At 67.2% G+C, this 20615-nt stretch overlaps 4 protein-coding genes across 5 annotated transcripts in view; 1 reads left to right on the forward strand and 3 right to left on the reverse strand.

Annotated features, from left to right (window-relative positions):
• Positions 1–270: 270 nt before the first annotated feature.
• On the reverse strand, positions 271–2057 carry LOC311443397 (chymotrypsinogen B-like). Its single transcript, XM_084533505.1, has 7 exons — positions 1911–2057; positions 1701–1804; positions 1532–1611; positions 1364–1442; positions 759–939; positions 542–675; positions 271–461 (listed from the first exon to the last, which is right to left on the reverse strand). Exons 1-7 carry the CDS (start codon positions 1969–1971, stop codon positions 300–302), a joined length of 801 nt encoding a protein of 266 aa, XP_084389631.1. The 5' UTR covers positions 1972–2057; the 3' UTR covers positions 271–299.
• Positions 2058–2978: 921 nt separating this feature from the next.
• Positions 2979–4766, forward strand: LOC311443395 (chymotrypsinogen B-like). The gene is made up of 7 exons (XM_084533503.1): positions 2979–3126; positions 3233–3336; positions 3426–3505; positions 3595–3673; positions 4098–4278; positions 4362–4495; positions 4576–4766. The coding sequence occupies exons 1-7, from the start codon at positions 3066–3068 to the stop codon at positions 4735–4737; spliced, it is 801 nt and encodes a 266-aa protein (XP_084389629.1). The 5' UTR covers positions 2979–3065; the 3' UTR covers positions 4738–4766.
• A 1106-nt stretch (positions 4767–5872) lies between these two features.
• On the reverse strand, positions 5873–12566 carry BCAR1 (BCAR1 scaffold protein, Cas family member). 2 transcript variants are annotated; one of them, XM_084533509.1, is made up of 7 exons: positions 12304–12566; positions 10588–11295; positions 9393–9554; positions 9122–9226; positions 7736–8878; positions 7387–7476; positions 5873–7081 (listed from the first exon to the last, which is right to left on the reverse strand). In XM_084533509.1, exons 1-7 carry the CDS (start codon positions 12313–12315, stop codon positions 6566–6568), a joined length of 2736 nt encoding a protein of 911 aa, XP_084389635.1. In that variant the 5' UTR covers positions 12316–12566; the 3' UTR covers positions 5873–6565. The 2 variants fall into 2 exon arrangements, with proteins under 2 accessions (XP_084389635.1, XP_084389634.1); XM_084533508.1 differs by having other exon boundaries at positions 9405–9554; positions 12304–12447.
• Positions 12567–16740: 4174 nt separating this feature from the next.
• The window catches only part of CFDP1 (craniofacial development protein 1), a 49656-nt gene continuing 45781 nt past the window's right edge, over positions 16741–20615 (reverse strand). The window contains exons 6-7 of the mRNA XM_084533514.1: positions 20354–20512; positions 16741–17434 (exon numbers count right to left, since the gene is read on the reverse strand). Coding sequence (XP_084389640.1) covers positions 17344–17434; positions 20354–20512 — 250 coding nt within the window. The 3' untranslated portion in view covers positions 16741–17343. The remainder of the gene's footprint in view (positions 17435–20353; positions 20513–20615) is intronic.

The following is a 20615-nucleotide window of genomic DNA, read 5'->3' on the forward strand; positions in this document are numbered from 1 at the left end:
CCCCAACACCGGCCCTGCTCCTGGCCTCGGGCACCGGGGAGCCCGTTCCTGTGACCCCATGGCCCCGGGACTGTGTGGGGTTTGGGGGGCACCCACACATTGCCCTGCTCCTGAGCGCCGGCTCCTGTCCCCACGGAGGCCACTTGTGCCCGGCCTCCGCTGAGCGAGGCCGGGTGTCCCCGCGCCCAAACAGCCACCCCGGTGTCCCCGCTCGCAGCCCCATGTCCCCACCCTCTTCCCACTGAGGTTCCCGAGCAAGGAGGCAGCAGGTCGGGGAGCACAGAGCTTTATTTCGGGCCTCAGTTGGCCGCCAGCACAGAGTCGATCCAGGCGCGCAGCTCGGTGACGCGGGCGTACACGGTGGGCATGGAGGTGGAGCAGCTGCTGCTGCCCCACGAGACGATGCCCACCAGGGTCCAGGCGCCGTCCTTCTGGCACACCAGCGGGCCCCCGGAGTCGCCCTGCGGGCAGCGGGGTGAGGCTGGGGTCGGAGCAAGGGGAAGCGGGGCTGGGGCCGGAGTCGGGCCCCGTGGCCACGTACCATGCAGGAGGAGGCTCCGTCAGCGCCGGCGCACACCATCACGTCGTAGATGCGGAACCCCCAGTACTGCTTGCACTGCGCGTTGGTGAGCAGGGGCAGGGCCACTTGCTGCAGCACCGCCGGCGTCGTGTCGGCTGCGAGCGAGCACGGAGGCGTCAGCACCACCGTGTCCCATGGGAGGGGAACGGGGACGGGGACGGGGACGGGGACGTGGTACCGGAGGCGTCGGTGAGCCCCCAGCCCGTGGTGACGCAGGTCAGGCCCCCGGGGAAGTCATCGGTGGCCTGGGGCAGGCAGACGGGGGACACGCGGGCGTTCAGCTGCGCCGGGGTGGCCAGCTTGATCAGCGTGATGTCGTTGCGGATGGTCAGCGAGCTGTAGCTGGGGTTGCGGAAGACCTGCAGCAGGCGGCAGCGCTCCCAGTGCCTGCACCCCCGGCTGGGGCAGCGGGCGCTGACGGGGACGGACGGGGACCCCCGGGCACGGGTGCCAGCCCCCGGGACTCAGGGGTGTCGGGGCCGTCCCAGGGGCTGGCGGGGACCCATGCAGCAGGGGGGAGTGGTGGGACCTGGGTCAGACACCAGGGGACTGCCCTGGGGCTGCTGGGGGCCAGGGAGCAGGGACCGAGGCCCAGAGCCCACCCCAAGGACCCAACCCCAGAAAAGAGCAGGAGGAGGGACTCCATGGGGAACCCATCCCCAATACCAGGGGCACCACGCACACCGTGAGGACCTGACCCTGGGGACAAGGGCCCCATGGCCCCGCAGGGCTCCCAGCGGTGGCCACAGCACCCGCAGGCACCCGGCCCCACGCCAGCCGTACCTTGGCGATGGACAGCCTCTGCACGTCCCCGGACTCGGTCTCCTGGTCGTACTCGCCCAGCACCACGGCGTCAGTGGTCCTGGGCAAGGCAGACGCTGAGCCCCAGGGGCGCGGGCACCCCACGGACCCACAGCCGCCCCCGCCACCCCACGGCCACCCAGCACCTACTTGACACCACAGTGGGCAGCGGTGACCACCCACTGCTCGCTGATCAGGGACCCGCCGCAGAAGTGGAAGTTGCCGTAGCGCTGCCGGACAGAGAGCTGCTGTCAGCCCCGCACCACGCGGCCCCAGTCTCCGTCCCAATCCCGTTGCCGTTCCCGAGGCGGGCACTCACCTGCAGGGACACCTGCCAGGGCCAGGAGCCAGGCACCGCCGGCTCCCCGTTGACGATGCGGTTGTAGCCGCGGATGACGGGTGCGATGGCGGGCACGCCGCAGCCTGCGGGACGGGCGCAGCCGTGGGACAGGGCCCTCGGCCGCTCCGGCCCCGCTCCCCAGACCCAGCCCTAAGCCTCCCCGGCCCGCCCAGCCCCGGCCCCACGCACTTGCCGCGGCGCGGGCAGAGCCCGCCAGAGCCAGGCAGCTCAGCAGCCACAGCAGAGCCATCGCCGATCGCAGGGAACAGGCTGGGCACCGGGCACGGCGCCTCTTATACACCCGCGGTCCCCGTGCTGGCCTTGGGGTGGTGGCCTTCAGCGATAGCGCGGCACCGTGCCCGCACTGGCACCGTGAGGGTCACCCAACCCCAGGGTGCCACATGGGACGTGGCCTTGGAGCCACCACAGCCCCCAAATGTCCTGGGAACAGCCAGCTGAAAGGCAGCTTTGCTGAAACTGCTCGCGGTGCTCAAAGTCGTGGTGGACTCCTTGTTGACCATGAGCTAGCGATGTCCCTTGAGGCACAGACCAGGAAGGGCCTCCTGGGTGCATCGGGCAGAGGGGTGCTGGTGGGTGGGGTTCCCCTGCCCCTCTGCACCCCTGGCTGGGTGCTGGACCCAGTGCTGGGACAGGACAGGTGTGGGCACCCCGGGGAGCCCAGGGAAGGGGTGCGAGGTGCTGGAGAGCCTGGAGCACCCCTGCAATTAGGGAGGGGAGGCCAGGAGCTGGGACCCTCAGGAGGGGTGCAGCAGATGGGGAGGACCCCGTTCATGGCTGCGTGCAGGTGGCTGCAATGGGATGGAGCCAGGTGCTGCTCAGCAGTGTCTGGGGATGGGGTGAGGGGCAGCAGGCACCATGCGGCGCTCAGGAGGTTCCCCCCACACATTGGGAAGTGTTTCTGTGCAGTGCGGGGGGCTGAGAATGGGCACAGGTCCCCCAGAGGGTCCTTGTGGTCTCCATCATTGGAGGTCTCCAAACCCACCTGGGCTTGGTGCTGGGCACCAGCACTGGCTGGCCCTGCTGGAGCAGGGTGGCACTGGGTGACACCAGGAGATCTCTGCCCACCCCAGACACGCTGCAATCACCTGCCCCTCACACAGGGCCACAGAGCGCTATGGGGCCAGGACTTATCTCCCACCAACAGCATCCAACGTCCTTTGGCCAAGGCTACCTGTCCCCAGGTGTGATGCTCCCAGACCCTGTCCAGGGGCGGTGCAGTGTGCCGCGCTATCGCTGAAGGCCACCACCCCAAGGCCAGCACGGGGACCGCGGGTGTATAAGAGGCGCCGTGCCCGGTGCCCAGCCTGTTCCCTGCGATCGGCGATGGCTCTGCTGTGGCTGCTGAGCTGCCTGGCTCTGGCGGGCTCTGCCCGCGCCGCGGCAAGTGCGTGGGGCCGGGGCTGGGCGGGCCGGGGAGGCTTAGGGCTGGGTCTGGGGAGCGGGGCCGGAGCGGCCGAGGGCCCTGTCCCACGGCTGCGCCCGTCCCGCAGGCTGCGGCGTGCCCGCCATCGCACCCGTCATCCGCGGCTACAACCGCATCGTCAACGGGGAGCCGGCGGTGCCTGGCTCCTGGCCCTGGCAGGTGTCCCTGCAGGTGAGTGCCCGCCTCGGGAACGGCAACGGGATTGGGACGGAGACTGGGGCCGCGTGGTGCGGGGCTGACAGCAGCTCTCTGTCCGGCAGCGCTACGGCAACTTCCACTTCTGCGGCGGGTCCCTGATCAGCGAGCAGTGGGTGGTCACCGCTGCCCACTGTGGTGTCAAGTAGGTGCTGGGTGGCCGTGGGGTGGCGGGGGCGGCTGTGGGTCCGTGGGGTGCCCGCGCCCCTGGGGCTCAGCGTCTGCCTTGCCCAGGACCACTGACGCCGTGGTGCTGGGCGAGTACGACCAGGAGACCGAGTCCGGGGACGTGCAGAGGCTGTCCATCGCCAAGGTACGGCTGGCGTGGGGCCGGGTGCCTGCGGGTGCTGTGGCCACCGCTGGGAGCCCTGCGGGGCCATGGGGCCCTTGTCCCCAGGGTCAGGTCCTCACGGTGTGCGTGGTGCCCCTGGTATTGGGGATGGGTTCCCCATGGAGTCCCTCCTCCTGCTCTTTTCTGGGGTTGGGTCCTTGGGGTGGGCTCTGGGCCTCGGTCCCTGCTCCCTGGCCCCCAGCAGCCCCAGGGCAGTCCCCTGGTGTCTGACCCAGGTCCCACCACTCCCCCCTGCTGCATGGGTCCCCGCCAGCCCCTGGGACGGCCCCGACACCCCTGAGTCCCGGGGGCTGGCACCCGTGCCCGGGGGTCCCCGTCCGTCCCCGTCAGCGCCCGCTGCCCCAGCCGGGGGTGCAGGCACTGGGAGCGCTGCCGCCTGCTGCAGGTCTTCCGCAACCCCAGCTACAGCTCGCTGACCATCCGCAACGACATCACGCTGATCAAGCTGGCCACCCCGGCGCAGCTGAACGCCCGCGTGTCCCCCGTCTGCCTGCCCCAGGCCACCGATGACTTCCCCGGGGGCCTGACCTGCGTCACCACGGGCTGGGGGCTCACCGACGCCTCCGGTACCACGTCCCCGTCCCCGTCCCCGTCCCCGTTCCCCTCCCATGGGACACGGTGGTGCTGACGCCTCCGTGCTCGCTCGCAGCCGACACGACGCCGGCGGTGCTGCAGCAAGTGGCCCTGCCCCTGCTCACCAACGCGCAGTGCAAGCAGTACTGGGGGTTCCGCATCTACGACGTGATGGTGTGCGCCGGCGCTGACGGAGCCTCCTCCTGCATGGTACGTGGCCACGGGGCCCGACTCCGGCCCCAGCCCCGCTTCCCCTTGCTCCGACCCCAGCCTCACCCCGCTGCCCGCAGGGCGACTCCGGGGGCCCGCTGGTGTGCCAGAAGGACGGCGCCTGGACCCTGGTGGGCATCGTCTCGTGGGGCAGCAGCAGCTGCTCCACCTCCATGCCCACCGTGTACGCCCGCGTCACCGAGCTGCGCGCCTGGATCGACTCTGTGCTGGCGGCCAACTGAGGCCCGAAATAAAGCTCTGTGCTCCCCGACCTGCTGCCTCCTTGCTCGGGAACCTCAGTGGGAAGAGGGTGGGGACATGGGGCTGCGAGCGGGGACACCGGGGTGGCTGTTTGGGCGCGGGGACACCCGGCCTCGCTCAGCGGAGGCCGGGCACAAGTGGCCTCCGTGGGGACAGGAGCCGGCGCTCAGGAGCAGGGCAATGTGTGGGTGCCCCCCAAACCCCACACAGTCCCGGGGCCATGGGGTCACAGGAACGGGCTCCCCGGTGCCCGAGGCCAGGAGCAGGGCCGGTGTTGGGGCCGTGGGACAGCCGAGGGGCCGGTGTCTGCCAGAGGCGGCGGTGTGCGGAGCCACCTTAACGCCTGTGGCGCGGGAGGGAGCAGCGGGGCCTTGGGGCCAGGCCAAGGGGCCGGGAGCAGCTGGGCCCTGTCCCCACCATGGCCCTGCGGCGGGCGCTGGGGCTGGCGGGGGCCGTGGGGCGCCGCGGCTGCTGCAGCAAGGTGGGGACGGGACCGGCACTGGGGTCCTGTCAGGGATGGGGATGGGGCCACGGTGGGGAAATGGGGCTGGGTCCCAGCAGGGCCCCATGGTGAGGGAGGGGTGCCCATGGTGGGTGCACAGCAGGGTCCTGGGGGAGGGATAGGGAGTAGGGATGGGGATGGGGGGCACAGGAACAGGGCCGGGGGCTGTGGTGGGGATCTGGGGTGAGGGACATGGGGTTGGGACAGGAACTGGTGCCCAGGGGCCACACACCACAGCGCCTGGCTCACCACCCTGGCCCTGTACCTGGCTGCCAGGTGAGGGGCGGCAGCACCATGTCCCCCTCCTCACGGTGTCCCCGTGTACTCCCCCATACCCATCCCCATCCCTCTGGCAGCACACCCCACCCAGGGCTACTCCACTGGTGTCTGCGTGCCCATCTCCCGCCTGCCCGGCATCGTTGTGGGGACCCAGCGGGACCTGCAGGACCTGCGGGACGCTGGCCCCACTGGTGGGCACTGCCTCCCCCTGCACCACCTCCCCGCCCCGCTGCCCCCGCTCAGCCCCGTCCCCATTTTGGGACACGTGGGCAACGGCAACTTCCACTGCATCCTCGTCTTGCACCCCCAGGACACAGACACCCAGGCACCGCGGGTGTTTCTAGGTAAATCTTTATGCTGCTGTGGGACCGGGGGGGGGCTGAGTTGGGGTGGGGGCTGCGACTCCGTGGCTCTGGGAACCGTCGGAAGCTTCCCCAGTGTTCAGAAGGCACCAATGTCAGTTTGCGTTTCGGTTACAGCTGGTAGGGCAGCAAAACCCGAGACAGGAAAATGCAAAGGCTCGAGCCCCTCCCGCCCCCAGCCCACCCGTCGCCCCTTCTCCAGCCATTCAGGACCCTATTTACACCCCCAGCCACGTGCTGGTGCGCAGGGCACGGCCCGACATCTCCCTCACGCTGCTCCCCGGCCTGGGCCGTCTCCACCGCAACGGGCGATTGCCACACCGCTACAGGTGCTGGCTGACGTGCCCCGATGGAGACCACGGCCACAGCATCGCCCCAAAGCGCCCTGCACAGCCCCCTCTGCCAGCCCCATCTCGAGTCAAGCAAAGGGCTGAGGGCAGCAGCGAGGGACCGGGCACGAAGCCGCCTCCTGGCACCACGGGCATGGCTCTGACACCAATCTCAAGAGGAAGAGGAGGAAGGGGGATGATGGCCACGGCCCCTCGGCCCTGGATGAGCGGATCCCTGGGCCCCCAGTGCGTGGTAGTGTCTATGTACAGGTCCATTTCCATCGGGCAGGGGGCTCGTGTTGAGGGGACGGCGTGAGGGAGCAGCAGCCCGGGGCCATCACATGGCCGCCAGCTGGCCCAGCACCATCCTGAACTGCTGCGTGCTGTTGGCGAGGTCCTTGACGCGCTCCACCATGTCCTTAGAGGCCGCGGGAGAGGGGTAGTGGAGCGCGGCCGCCTTGGTGGTGACCACGATCTCCTTGAGCATCTCGCAGAGGAGGTTGCTGTAGTGCGTCACCTTGTGCCGGACGTCCTGGGCCTTGGCCTGGCGGGACAGCGTGTCGCCGATGAAGACGAGCTTGTGGGCGCTGAGGATGATGAACTTGCTGTGGGCCACGAAGATCTTGGGGGGCTGGTTGGTGCTGACGGCGGTGAAGAAGGCGTCGACGGCGTTGGTGAGCGTGGTGAGGTTGGCCTCGCACTGCTCCAGGTAGAAGAGGAGGAGCTGGCGGTCGGCGGCACACAGCGCGCCGCCGCCCCGCGCCGGGCCGTAGTGCTGGGGGGGGCTCCAGTTGGACAGGTCGTTGTCGATGGGGCGCGTCACCTCCTGCTCCAGCCGCTCAAACTGCTTCAGCTGCGGAGAGGACGGGCGTGAGGACGGGGCAGGGCGGCCACCGAGCCCCGCGGTGACGGCTGTGCCCCAGGGGGACGCTGCCACATGGATGGTGACAGCCCCAGGAAGAGGATGGCCACGCCAGGCTCCTCTCCGGCATCAGACAGGCCAGATGCTGTCACACAGAGCCATGGGAGAGGCTCACTGTCCCCACTCGAGGCTGTGGGGACAAGGGGAGCAGGACCAAACCCCGCTGCCCTCCCCATAGCAGGGTCCCCGGTGAGCCGTGCCCAGAAGTGCCCGCCTGCCTGTCCCATCCCCGTTACCTGCTGGTGCTCCAGCTGGTCCTTGCTCTGCCGGATGATGTTGCCTTTCTCCAGCAGCTCCTTCTGGGTCTTCTCAAACTCCTCCTTGCCCTGAAGGGGAGGAAGGAGCATGAGAATGGGGCAAACCGCCGGCCTCACCAGGAACGAGCCCCCCACCCGGCACTGGGATGCCCCCACTTCCCACAGCAGGAGGGTGAAAATAAGACCGGGGTGACTGCACGGCCAGAATTGCCACCACAGCCACAGAAGGGCTACCCCAGACCCCACACCAACACGTTGTGAGCCAAAACCCCCCTGTGGGTGGCACCACAGCGCCTCGCACCACCAGGCGCCCCCTTCCCGTGCCCACCTGGAGGTGGACGTAGTCGTAATCCTCCATCCAGCCGCTCTCGTTGTTCTCGTAGGGGCCGTCGGGCGACTCCTGCGCCAGCAGCTTGGGCGGGGAGGGCAGGGGCCGCGACTGGATGCTGCTGGCCTTGTCGGAGGGGTGCGCGGGCCCGTGCCCGTTGCCCTCTGGCGCCTGCTTTGTCCGTTTGAAGAGGAGGGAGGCATTGCCGTGCAGGAAGGAGGCCAGCTGCTTGGTATCGTCGGGCACGCCGCGCGAGTACATGACGAAGAGCTCCAGGTCGTCCGTGCCCGGCTTGCCACCCACCAAAGCGTTCGGAGCCCAGTGGCACGCGTCCAGCGCCTGGCTGTGCCTCCCCAGGGCCTGGTACACCTCCTCCATCTTCTGCAGCTGCTTGCTGAGCTTGGCGTAGAGGGAGCGGTCCGAGGCCTGGGCGGCGTTGCCCACCGCCCCCCGGGCGAACTCCAGCAGGTCCCGGAGGGCCGCCTGGACGCCCTCCGCCGCCCCGCGGATGCTGGCAGCGTTGGCCTCCATGTGCTCAGCGCTGCGCCAGTTGGCGCTGATGAAGGACATGAGGTAGGAGACGGCGCCGCCGATGCCGTGCTGGAGCTTGGCCAGCATCTCCATGGCAGCGTCCAAGTCCAGGGAGAACTCCTTGCCGGCCCCTTTGGCCGGCTCCTTCACAGGCACCACGTCCAGCGAGGAGGTGGAGATGTTGCTGCGGGTGCTGCCCGTGCTGGAGGCCGAGAGCCGCTTGCCGTCAGCCGCCTTGGCCTCGCGGTCCACCTGCGGCGGCACGTCGTAGATGTACTCGCCCTCCGTGTCCACCGAGCCCTTGCTGGGGGCGTGCAGGTCCCGGGGCACATCGTACACCTCCTGGGAGGGGAAGGACGACAGCTTCTTGAGGCTGGGGGGCACGTCGTAGATCTCGTGGGAGAGCGAGGGCTCAGGGGCGCATTTCCCAGCCGCTGGCGGCACGTCGTAGACGTCCTCGGGCAGGTAGGGCTCCTGCTGCGTGAGGACGAGGGGGTGGCGGGTCGGGTCGAAAGCTTTCTGCTTGGCGAAGGCGGGGGGCACGTCGTAGGTCTCCTCCCGCACGGGGCCATCGGGCACGTCCTTGCTGACGGAGGGCGGCACGTCGTAGACCTGCAAGGGCACCAATGGGCACTGTCGGCTGCGCTCGGGCGTGTGCGTGCCGGCAGCGCCGCGCGCGTGGGAGGGAGGCAGAGCCCGGCACTCGCCCGAGGGTCTCACTGCGCCCTGCTGCACGTAGGCACCGGCTCTGGGCGTGCCAGCAGCACGGGGAAGGATGGGTGCACGACACAGCCCCGCGGCACCCCCGGCCTCGCGCGTCCCCTTCGGTGCCAAAGCTTTCCCCGCCGCACTTACGGTTTGGTGCAGGTTTTTCTCCACGCTGGGGGGCACGTCGTAGATTTCTTGCCCCGGGTCCTGCCCGTTGGGACCCTTGACTGCCATCGGGGGGGTGTCGTAGACCTGCAGTGGGACAGAACGGTGTGTGAGGAACACCCAGTTCCTCCCTGGGGAGGACAGAGGCAGCCCCAAAGCCCACCCAGCCGGGGATCCCCGGGTGTGATTTCCCCGCGTTGTACCGGAGCGTCTCCTCCAGTTCCTGCCCCACCACCCCCACGAGGAGACCCACCTCCTGGCTGACCTGGCTGGGGAGCCCGCCGCGGACGGGCGGCACGTCGTAGATCTCCTGGGAGCCCGAGGAGTGGAGGTGGCGGGGAAAATCGTATTCATCCTGCTCCCCCTTGGGCGAGTCGTAGACGTACACCTGCCCCACGCAGCTGGGCAGCAGGACCTAGGAGAGGGAGAAAGGGCCGAGTTTGGAGCGTCCCCTTGCTCCTGCATCCCCCACCCTCCATAATCCCGAGCCCATTTGGGTGCTGGGTGAGGAGCTCGGCGGAGCCCATCCGGCACTGGGTGCCCACGGGAGGGCGCTCCCCGGCCAGGCGTGCCGCTGTCACCACCAGGCTCTGCGGTGACGCCGGGGGGACGGAGATGAGATCACCAGTTATTTATAGCAGCGAGCCTCGGCTAGAGACAAAGCCCAGCCGGCACGGCCGCGGTGTGCAAATGGCAACGGTGACCCGGAGATTAATTTGGGCACCGAGCCGCGGGCCGGGATCTGCCAACGCCCGGAGGGTTCGGTGCCCGCTGCGCCACCGTGTCGCGGTGGCACCACGGTCTTCCTGGCACGAAGCGGCCAGGGGAACTTTCAGGATGCCCCACGCAACGGGGTGAGAAGCCAGTGCCCTGTCCGTGAGTCACGGGGCTTGGCAGCCCCGCTACGCCGGCTGAGTCAGGGCTGCCTTCCTGGAAACCACGCTCCGGCACGGCCGAAAGCGCCTCGCTGCCCTCCCCGGGAGAAGGAGCGTCCTGGCACGGCCGCGAGGTGCTGGCACCGGGTGTTCCCAGGAGGGAGGACACATCTCGGCAGCACCGCAGGTACCGCGGGTACCTCCCCGCGCTGGATGCGGCACCGGGAGGGGCTTCGCCAAGCAGCGCTTTGGTCATCCCACCATCTCCGTGGACGTGCCCTAAATAATGCCCACACCAAGGGGCCAGCAGGACCTGCGAGCCGTGCCAGGAACCCACACCAAGCAGGGCATCCCAGCCCCAGTGAGCACCCCCGGTGTACCCACTCCTGTCACCGGCACAGGGAACGATGCCCACGCTTCCACAAGGTCCAAGAGATGGCACCGAGCAGATAAACCTGAGACCGTGGAGCCCAGCAGCCCCGGTGCCCACCAGCCACCACAGAGCACAGCGCAAACAGACCCCAAACAACCCCCAGCCCCCACCCAAGGCAGCATCCAGACCCCCAATCCTACCTTTCCCGAGGGCTTGTGCCCTTCCCAGCTCCTGCTGTCCAAAGACGGGGGCACCTGGTAGATGTCTTGAGCCTGGCCCACCGAGGGAGGGACCTGGTATATATCCTGGGGGGGGCTGGCAGAGCCCACGGGGTACGCGTCCGCCGCTTGGCTCAGGGACGGGGGCACCTGGTAGATCTCCTGCCCGGGGCTGGGGAAGGCGTGGGGCGGCGTCTGCTTCGGGTAGGCGGGCGGCTGCTTAGCCGGGGCCGGGGGAAACTGTCCGGTGGGCGCCGAGCCCGGGTAGAGGCCCTGCTGTCCCTTGCTGGGGACCGGCATCAGGTAGACGTTGTCCCCTTGGGGCGCGTAGGCAGGGTGCATGGGGGTGTACTGCGAGGCGGGCGACAGCGGGACATAGCCCCCTTGGTGGTGGTAAGGCAGGGCGGGCTGCGGCACCGGGGGCTGCGGCGCTGCCTGTCCTTGCCCCGTGCCGGCCGCTTGCTGCTGCTGCTGCTGCTGCTGCTGCTGCTGCTTCTTGTCGTACATGCCCACCAGGATCTTGAGGCGGTTCCCCGGCACGATGCCCTGCCGGCCGTGGAGGGAGCAGAGCCACCAGCCGTCCAGCCCCTGCGTGTTGCGCTCCAGCACCGTCATGATGTCGCCCTTGCGGAAGGAGAGCTCGTCCGGGGACTCGGCCACATTGTCGTACAGCGCCTTGGCCAGCACGTTCTGCAAGACAGCCCCGCGCCGGGGGGGTGAGCCGGCACCGCCGCCACCAGAGGAGGGCAGGTCGGGAGTCATCCCGGGATCTCAAAGCCTCCCTGGCTCCTCCACCGCCTCTTCTGCACCCCCACCCTTGGGTGCTTGGCACCCAACGCGCAGCGGGGACCCAACCCCGAGACTCTCCCGCGTCCCCCCTCGTCCGCTCGCCCTCCTCCAGCCGCCGCTTCCTCCCCACTCCAGTTCAACCCATCCTTCCCGGAGGTGGTGCTAGGAAGGGGCCGAACCCTTTCGCGTCCTGGTTTCGGGGACCTCCTCTGCCTTTCCCTCCCCTTCCCGCCGGGGAGGAAGTGCCAGGGCCGTGACTCAGCCAGGGCCGGAGAATTCCCCACCGGCTGCCGAGCGAGTGGAGGGCACGCGAGCACCGCAACCCCCCGGGACGTGCACCCGGGGCTTGTCCCTTGTTGGGACCCGGTGGCCGTGGTGCTGGCCGGCCCCATGGCAGATGTTGGGGTGCCACGAGCGTGGCGCGGGCGCACCTGCGGAGCTGGTGGCAGGGCTCGGGGGCTCCTTGCCACGGCCTCCTCGGGGAAAAGCGAGGCTGAGGACAGAGCAGGGGGCTTCTTGGCCACCGGCACGCGGCGTCGAGCCCGCTTAGGGCTACGGGAACCGGGGCACGGGGTGGGGAGAGCCACCGCAGCCAGCCCCGTGGCACCGCCGCCTGCCCGCGCCCCGTCCGAGGCTGTGCCCAAGAGCGAGGCCGCCCCATCTCCTGGAGCACCCCCGGGACGTGTCCCCGGGGGGATCGAGCACCAGCTCCACCACCGCCATCCCTTCCCCACGGGGGCCGAGCAACCCCCTCCGGTGCCCCAAAATCCCCCCCCCCCACCCAAACCGCGCAACCGGGGACAGGGCCGGGGGGGCTGCGCCGTGCCCCCACTCCCCCCCCACCACCTCCCCAGCGCCCCAAACCCAGCAGGGGCAGGGGGAGAAGGGCCGTGCTGCCCCCGCTCTCACCAGGTAGTTCATCTTCCCCGCTCCCCGCGGCGCTGCGGCGGCACAAAGCGGCGGGGACGGGGCCGGCGGCGCGGCCCGAGCGCGGAGCAGCGGCGGCGGCGGCCGCCCGGAGCCGGGACCGGGGCCGGGGCCGGGGCCGGGGCCGAAGCCGAGGCCGGGGCCGGGGCCGGGGCCGGGGCCGGGGCCTGTGTGCGGAGGGCGGGCGGGCGGCGCTGCGGCGGTGGTGGCGGCGGCGGCCCCGCCGGAGGGATCATTCCAGCGCCCTGCCAGCAGCGGCCCCGCCGGCCCCGCTCCGCCCATGGGCTGCGCCCGCACCGGCGGGAGGCGGCGCTCGGGCGGGAGGGAGCGAGCGGGGGAGCGGCAGCCAAGGGGGACCGGGAACGGGGTCGCCGCTTGGGGTTTGGGCTCCCCCGGTGGGGTTTGGACGCCCCCCTTGGGTTTTGGACGCCCCCCTTGGGTTTTGGATGCCCCCATAGGGTTTTGGGCTCCCCGTTCGTTTTTGGATGTCCCTGTTGGGTTTTGGACGCCCCAATAGGGTTTTGGGATCCCCCATTGGGTTTTGGACGCCCCCATTGCGTTTGGGCTCCCCGTTGGGTTTTGGACACCCCCATAGGGTTTTGGGCTCCCCCCTTGGGTTTTGGGTGCCCTCAATGGGTTTTGGACGCCCCTGTTTTGTTTGGGCTCCCCATTGGGTTTTGGACACCCCCCTTGGGTTTTGGGCTCCCCGTTGAGTTTGGGTTTTGGGGTCAGGCTGTGAGGGGCCAGCTCGAGGCGCATGGAGCGTGTGTTGGCCGCTGTTGGCTTCTCCCACCCGCGTCCCGTCCCGAGGCCGTCCCAGCTGGAGGCCTCGGTGCGATAACCCCGCTGAAGGCAGTGGCGGGGGCTGCGGTCGAGCCCGCAGACCACAGCCGGAGGTCGGCAGCTTCCTCCCAGTAGGGCTGGCAGCTCGCAGCGCTCGGCATCCCCAGGCAGCGGCTCCCTGAAGCTGAGCCTGCCTGCGGAAGGCACCGAGGGGTGGTGAGCGCCCTGCCCTGCCAGGATGCTCGGTGTCACCCTCGGAGACACGCTGCCCGGCCCGCGGTGGCCCCATCCCAGCCACTGCCCGGAGCAGGATGCTCGCGGCGCAGCACGGGCGCTTAAAAGCAAGCAGGAATTTTTAATTTCCCCTCCCTGTGGCAACGCTCTGATCAAAGCGGGCCCGTGCTGATGTTTGATCCCGGCCATTTTTGTTGCTTCGGAGCCAAAATCACTGCTCGCATCTGAGGAGCGCCCCGAGCTGGCAAAGGCTCCTGCAAGCCCCGTGCCTCCACCGGGGAAGCACCCGGGGGGCCACAGGCACGGGCAGGTTCCCTTCTGCTTCTCCCACCTCAAAGAAAATGAAATGCTAAAAGGAAAGCTGAAAAATGCAGAGTTCTGGGGGCCCTGGGGTTGCGCGGAGCTGCTGCGGCTCATCCCGCGCTGCCGGCGGTGGGTTTTGGCAAGGGGCAGAGCTGCACCAGCACCGTGCCTGGCCTGGGGGGGTATTTAACCTCCCCCCGCCCCGCTCAGCACCCCAAATCCATGTCCTGCAGCTGGGGGACGTCGGCCCCAAACGGAGCGACCGGGGGCACGTGGCTTTGGTGCAGCCCACCCCGGCAGGCACCTGAACACAGGGCTGGGCATTTCGGGAGGGGGGATGCTGCGTCGCCCCAGTGACAGTTGCTATGGAAAAAGCTCAGCGGTGAAATTTCCAACATTTTCTTGTGGCCGTCGTCATTTCTGGGAGTCCCCCGCATCCGGAGGGGCAGGCACAGTGGCTCCACGCGGAGCAAGCTGCCACGGTGCCCGCAGGGTCTTCCTGCTTTTCCCTCTGGGTCCTGGCTTGGGAAGGCGTTGGAAGACCCCAAATCTTGGTGTCACCTGCATGGGGCCAAGAAGAGCAGGGCCAGGCCAGGGGGATGTTTTGGAGAGCTCAGCCTTTACCCAAGCCGGGGCACGGCTCCAGGGGACCAGGACATTGGGGAAGGGTGGCACTGGGACGCTCGTGAGGCTCGTGGAGCCGTCCCCAGCGGGACCAGAGGCATTTGGTCGCCTGCACGCGGCTCCGTCCTTCGGAAAGCTGCCTCCTGGAGCAGCAATAGGATTACACGGGACTGAGTCTCCTAGCAATGAACGGATAAATAAATCCTATAAGGCAGTAGGGGATTTATTAGACTTCAATATTGGGGAAATAATGAGGGCATTTCTCTTGGCTTGTAGTATCACGGGACCCAACAGGATCACAACAAGGGTTTATCCCCGTGCCTTTCCGTGGCGTTGGGCAGGTTTTCAGCCGCGGGGACGAGAGGCAGAGCCCTTTTCATGAGGTTAAACCCAGCCCTGCTCCTTCCCAACAGGGCTGAGACCCCAGGATGGCGTTGGGGACCAAAATGGCAGAGCTGGCAGCTTTTCCCAGGGGGGGGGGAGAAAAGCCATTTTCCTATTCCTCTGCAGCCCGCGGTGGCGATGCGGAGCCGGGATGGACCCCGTAACAGGGCGCTGGGGCAGGCGCACACAATCGCTGCCTTGTTCGGGGCCGAGAGCACAAGGGGCCCGTTCAGGCGGCCGGGGCCGGGGGCCGGGCAGCGCTGGTTGCCCCCCGTGCCCAAACGCAGGGCCCGGCCCACGGAGGATGCAGCGGCCGCGCGGAAATTCAGCAGGAGCGTGGGCTGGGGGGCTCCGGGCTCCGCTCGGGGCCATGCACCGGGGCCGGCCCCTTTGTGGGAAGGCGGGCGATGGAAATAGCGAGCGGAATGGTTTTGTGTTGGCTTTTTGTTGTTTTTTTTTTTTTTTTTTCTTCTCTTCCTAAGCAGCCGAGCTGTGTTTTCTGGAGCCCTGTAAATCACTCCTCGTCTTCAGGAAAGAGAGGCGAGGAATACATGACCCAAGCGAGGAAAAACGCAGGACGCTCGGGAGTGCTGGCAGAGGAAACCAGAAATGAGCCCTGGGCTGGAGCTGCCCCCTCCAAACTGTCCCCGGGGAGCAGAGGGGCTGGGACAGCCGGCACCTGGGCAGGGACAGCGCGGGGACAGCTCGGGGATGGCTCGGGGATAGATCGGGGACGGGCCATGGAGGCAGCGGCACGCGGAGACCCAGCCCGGCGCAGTGGGGAGCCGTCAGCCCGCTGGCTTCCAGCAGGTCAGGTTGCTTCCAAGATCTCAAAAACGTCCACGTTCGCTCAGCCGAAGGGAAGTGAGCAGAGAAAACGGGAGCGTTATGGGGCTGGCAGGAACCGGGGAGCCCTGGGGTTCCCAAATCACCAGCGTGCCGATGGGGGGGACTGGTGTCAGCCCCCATCAGTGCCGGGGAGCCTGCAGGGAGCTGTCTGGGGGCAGGCGGTGGGATGGGGAGGATTTCTGCTCAACCTGGGAGTTTACACACCTGCCTGCCATGGGACCGGGCTGGGCTAGGTGCCTCTGGTCTTTAGGGGCTCCAAAGTCCCCCTGCTCCATGCCCATGCAATATCCCCTGCAGCCATAAAGCTCGCTGGCCAAGGGCCAGCTCCTGCCCGGCTGGATGTGCTGCAGGGAGGCTGCTCCAGGCCCCAAAATGCTCACGGCCATGGTGGCTGCCGCTCCTGGGACACTAATTGTCCTGCAGCACCATCAGGGGGATCCCCACGGGGATTTGGGGCATCCTGAGTGTGTCCCAGTCTCACCATCCTCTCGCAAAGCTCCCTCCTGCTGTTACCGTGACCAGTTTGGGAACGTCGGGGAGATGCGAGCGTTTCCCAGCCCCTTTGTTTTGTTTTTCTCAAATCTCAGGCTCAGTGGAAGCAGCTCGGTAACAGCTCACCCTGCACGTAACACGGCGCCAAGGGCTGCGGCTCCCCCGAGCACGTGGTGTTTTGTTCCCGTCCATCCCTCCCCGCGTCCCCGGCGCGAGGGCTGACTCAGCAGCCGCCACGTGAGCCCCGAGCCGAGCCCAGGCTCGGAGCCGCGGCACAGGGCCAAGCGCGCCAGCGGCGAGGCCGGGGCTGGTGCCGTGCTCTGCCTGGCGCAGGGACAGCACGGGAGGAGGCCGGGGCTGCCCCTGCCCAGGGAAAGGCTGCGAGGATGAGCACGGCCCCGGCCCGGGGAGCTGCTGGCCGCAGGAGGGATGGCCGAGGTGACGGCACTTGCTGGCCTCCAGCTCCCCGCCCCACGCCCAAGTTCTGCCCTCCCAGGGAGCTTTCCCCGTGGATATCGCTGCCTTCGGCGGGTTTCCTTGCTCCTGCAGCACTGCCACGGCCGGGCTGTGCTGGCCCCAGTTGTGGATTTGATCCCAGAGCCCCGAGCCTCCTGCCCAGAGCCACAGCTGCGACCACGAGGCTGCTACGGAGGCAGGCAGTGAGCAGGGCCGCAGTTGCACACCCATATCCATGACCCTGACTTTCTTTGCCTGCTGCAAACCGAGCCAGGCTGCGAGCACACGAGAGCATCGGGATGGAATACTTTATTCACGTGAACAGATCCTGGCCCGTCCTGCCTGCTGCAGCTGCTCCCATCTCCTCGACGGAGCGAACAAGGGAGGATTTCTTCCTCGGCTTGCTTAAAAAGCCCCAGCACCATCAGACCCCACAGACAAGTACAGACAGTTTGGCTTTGTCTGGGCGAGAGCGCAGAGGGGCAGGGAAGGCTGCGGGGCTGGCAGAGCGGGGAGAAGGGCTGCAGCCCCGAATCCCAGGGCTCGCACACACACGGCAGCCACGAAGCCTTTCCTGCAGCTCCTCTCTCACGACAAACGTCGGCCGAGCCGCAACCTGGCTTTATCCTCCTGCCCCTGGCTCCAGCAGCGTCCCAGGGGTGGCAAAGGATCGGTGCCACGGGGTCGCTTCTGTCACCTGCCGGGCGATTGACCCCTCGAAGCGCCCCCTGCCCACTGACAAAGACCCTCCCCAAACATTACAGTAAAAGGAAAAACCTGCCGGGACCTACAGGCTTGGGTAGAGAACGGTTCCCGTGCCCCGTGGTCAGGCGGGGGCCGGCAGCCCCCCAGCTGGGGCACGGAAGCCAGCGGGACCCCACAGCCGTCCCTGGCCCCTCAGGGCTTCATCCTGCTCAGCCTGATGTCGCGCTCGATCTCGAACTGCCTGTGATCCACGCGCTCCAGGAACGCTTTCCTCTCGATGTACCTGCGGGGAAGAGAGAGGCAGAGATGCTGTAAGCAGCGCCCGCAGCCTGGCACCGAGGGGACCCCAGGGGACGGGCAGAAAAGGATGCTGAAACGGCTCCGTGGCTGGAGAGGTGCCCCCACCATCACCTCGGGACTCACAGCAGTATGGGCTGAAGGGTCCTGGGGTGAAGCCCAGGGGTACCCCATGCTCCTGGGCTCTTTTTGTGACGGAGAAATGACCTTCACAGCCAACCTGAAGGTTTGGTGCAGCTCCTCAGCAGGAGAGAGCTCTGATGCTGCCCCTGGCCTCCAGGTGATCCTGTAAAGCGTCCCCCAAACCCACTGATAGCAGCACAGCCACGTGCAAGGAGGTAACCGGCTCGGGAAGCATTAGGGCCACGAAGAGCATCACCCAGCAAGCCTGCTGCAGCTGACAGCAGCCCCAAACTCGCCTCGCCCTCGCAGCCAGGCACCTAAATGCTGCAGGGAGGGAAGCAAGCACGCCTGCGCCCCCGCCAAGCACCTTGCCGCTCATTAATGCTGCGCAGCCGAATTTGAATGCACTTTGCTGCAAACCCTTGCCACGGCTAGCCCGGGGCTGTGCTGCTAATTAACCTACAGAGGGAGCGAAATTGCAATTCAGAACGGGGGCTGTAATTGAATCATCACAATTGTTTTGCATTTGTTCCACAGCGGCGAGCGCCGGGCTGTCACGACAAGGTCATTACGCCTGGCACCGGGCACGGCACGAGCTGCTGCCTCTGGCTTCTCCCCGCCGGCCACCGCAGCGCTGGCGCTGGTGGCACCAAGCCCCTGCCTGAGCCAAGAGCCAGAGGAGAGCTCAGCATCACCACAGCCCGTGGTTAATTAATCCAAATGCGCCGCAGAGGCTGATTGTCCCCGCTTCGGTCCCCGGCAGCATCTCCTCCTGCTCTGTGCTGACAGAAGTGGGTCAGCCCGGTGCTGCCAGCCTGTGGTGCCTGGCTCGGTGTGATGGGGACAGCGTGCTGGCCTCGGGGGGGCTCTTCCTGGCCACCTGCCCCTGGCAGGGCGAGGGGACCGTGCGTTGAGACCTCCGCCCCGCGCTGGCTCAGGAAAGGCAGGCAGGGGAGTGTCACTTCCCGTTGTCCCCGCGAGCGCGGAGGTGACCCGTGCCTGGGGACAGGAGAGGCCAGGGGAAGGAAATCGGGGGGGTCCCGTTGTACATGATAATGTCACAGGGCATGGAGGGGTGGTTTTCCTCCCCCTCCTCAGCTCAGCACCCACCACAAGCATGGCAAGCGAGGGCCAAGCCCCCCTGGCCCTTTGCTTGTCCCAGCCCCAGCGAGGAGGCAGCCTCGTGGATGGCCCCGCACCGCCCCGGGGCAGCGACACAGCTCACAGAGCAGGAGCACCTGGAGCAGGGACAGCAGCCTGGGGGTGTTTTCTGTCCCCTGCCAGGCTCCATCCATCCCCCGTTGGGTCCTGCCTGCGCCCAGAGCGGGGTGCTCCCCCGCCGGGGCTGCCCTACAAAGGTGGCCCAGTTTGGAGGCTGCTTTGCAATTCCAGCTAGGGAAGACATCACAGAGATAGATCAGCAGCACAGGCCAGCTGCCTCCCCTCCTGGCTTCGGTCCTTCCTTGGAAAACCAGGGATCTGACAAAAGGATCCTGCTGCAGGGGAAGAAGAGATTCGGGCCGGGTGATATGAGGGGTGGGAAGGCAGAGAGAGGGCAGGGTTGAAAGGTGACTAACCACTCCTTGCGGTTTTGATAGATGTGTAAATGATTGCCCCGCTGAAGGGCGAGCAGAGGCGTCCCAGCCTGCCTTAAAGGAGCAGAGGGAGCTCCGGGAGGGACAGCAGGCTGCTGGAGGAGGGCCTGAGAGCAGCAGGTGCCCTGCCCGCACCACCTGCCCCGCCGGCACCTCCGAGCAGGAGCGCAGCGAGCTGTCCTGCTCACGTTTTGGGGGAAGAGAAGCAGCACCAAATGTTCACACAGGCCCCCAGGCCTGCTCGGAGAGCTGGCTCCAGATTGTGAAAGGCACTCTGGGGGAGAAGCAGAGCGTTCCTGCAGCAGGACGGAGACAGTCGGGCTCTTTGTGGTGGCTCTGCCCTGAGCAGCCAAGGGCCAGAGCCAGGATCACGCTTGGCAGCGTGGGCAGGGCAGATCCAAGGGCGAAGGGGCACTGTGGGAGGGTGCGGGACCAAACTGAGTGATAAAGCACCTCTCTGAAACACAAAATCAAGTCCGGTGGAATGCAGAAGCTCTGAGATTTTCCTGCAGACAGACTGGAAGAAGAGCTCATAATCCAAATCCATTTTATGAGCCGCCCGCTACGGCGCTTACATTTTCCCAGAGCTTAGCAAAGCGCCTGCGGTGTGCGCGCCGCTTGTGATCGTGTTATCCTTCCCTGCAGCACGTTATTAGCTTTCTGGTTTATTTACAGCAGCGCCATTTACTTTTACGACCCCTCCATTAGCTTCGTCGGGGTGAACATTGCTCAGCGCCCCGGCTTTGTGCACGCCTTTACGCAGGAGGACGGTGCGCAGCCGCAGCCGCAGCACGTCATTTGCAGAAGAGAACAAAAAAAAAACCCCATACCTCCCAACCTGAGGCTTTTTTAAAAAAAACAACAAAAAAGCAGGGCAAAGGCAGCTGTGTTTCCTCCCGGGAGCGCTGCACTAGGCTGGTTCACGCCGCATGGGTCCCGCTAGCAGGAGATAAAGCACAGCCAGGCTCTGCGTCAGCCGGGCTTCGAGTCACGAGGCTGTGAGCAAAGCGAGAGGTGTGCCCACACCTGCTGCAGGCTTCACCCGACCTCCTGCAGCGCCTAAAGCAGCTGTAGGTATCCCTAGAATGGATTCCCAAGAAATCCCGTGGGTTTCCTAGACTCTGCAGCACGCCATGGGGTTCCTGCATCCATAGGGAAACGCTGGGCTGGGATTAAACCCCTCTTACCCGTCCTTCCCTCGGTTATGGATCGCCAGCTCCTCCACGATGCCTTCCTCCTCCTTGAAGTTCTCCCAGTCCAGCTTAGACTTCTCCAGCGTGCTCATCTTCTGCTTTTTGGAGCCGATCTTCCCCAGGAGGCTGCTCATGCCGCTCGGCCTCTTCACCCTGAGGGAGAGGAGGAGGTGAACGTTACCTAAATGCGGGGACACAACAATTAACGGGGAGCTGAGAAACGTCACGGGGGAGAGGTGGCCTCGGTGAGGCGAGC

Source organism: Aythya ferina, assembly GCF_964211825.1.
Source record: "Aythya ferina genome assembly, chromosome: 12".
NCBI classification, from domain to species: Eukaryota; Metazoa; Chordata; class Aves; order Anseriformes; family Anatidae; genus Aythya; species Aythya ferina.

Coding starts and splice junctions, on each gene's coding strand:
- BCAR1 (XM_084533509.1), bottom strand. Junction 9,227..9,392: donor CCAGCCAGGTCAGCCAGGAG/GTGGGTCTCCTC, acceptor GTCCCACTGCAG/GTCTACGACACCCCCCCGAT. Junction 7,082..7,386: donor ACCAGCTGGAGCACCAGCAG/GTAACGGGGATG, acceptor TCCTCTCCGCAG/CTGAAGCAGTTTGAGCGGCT.
- LOC311443395 (XM_084533503.1), top strand. CDS start 3,066: ATGGCTCTGCTGTGGCTGCTGAGCTGCCTGGCTCTGGCGGGCTCTGCC. Junction 3,337..3,425: donor CCTGGCAGGTGTCCCTGCAG/GTGAGTGCCCGC, acceptor TCTGTCCGGCAG/CGCTACGGCAACTTCCACTT. Junction 4,496..4,575: donor ACGGAGCCTCCTCCTGCATG/GTACGTGGCCAC, acceptor CGCTGCCCGCAG/GGCGACTCCGGGGGCCCGCT.
- LOC311443397 (XM_084533505.1), bottom strand. CDS start 1,971: ATGGCTCTGCTGTGGCTGCTGAGCTGCCTGGCTCTGGCGGGCTCTGCC. Junction 1,443..1,531: donor GCTGCCCACTGTGGTGTCAA/GTAGGTGCTGGG, acceptor TGCCTTGCCCAG/GACCACTGACGCCGTGGTGC. Junction 940..1,363: donor AGAGGCTGTCCATCGCCAAG/GTACGGCTGGCG, acceptor CGCCTGCTGCAG/GTCTTCCGCAACCCCAGCTA.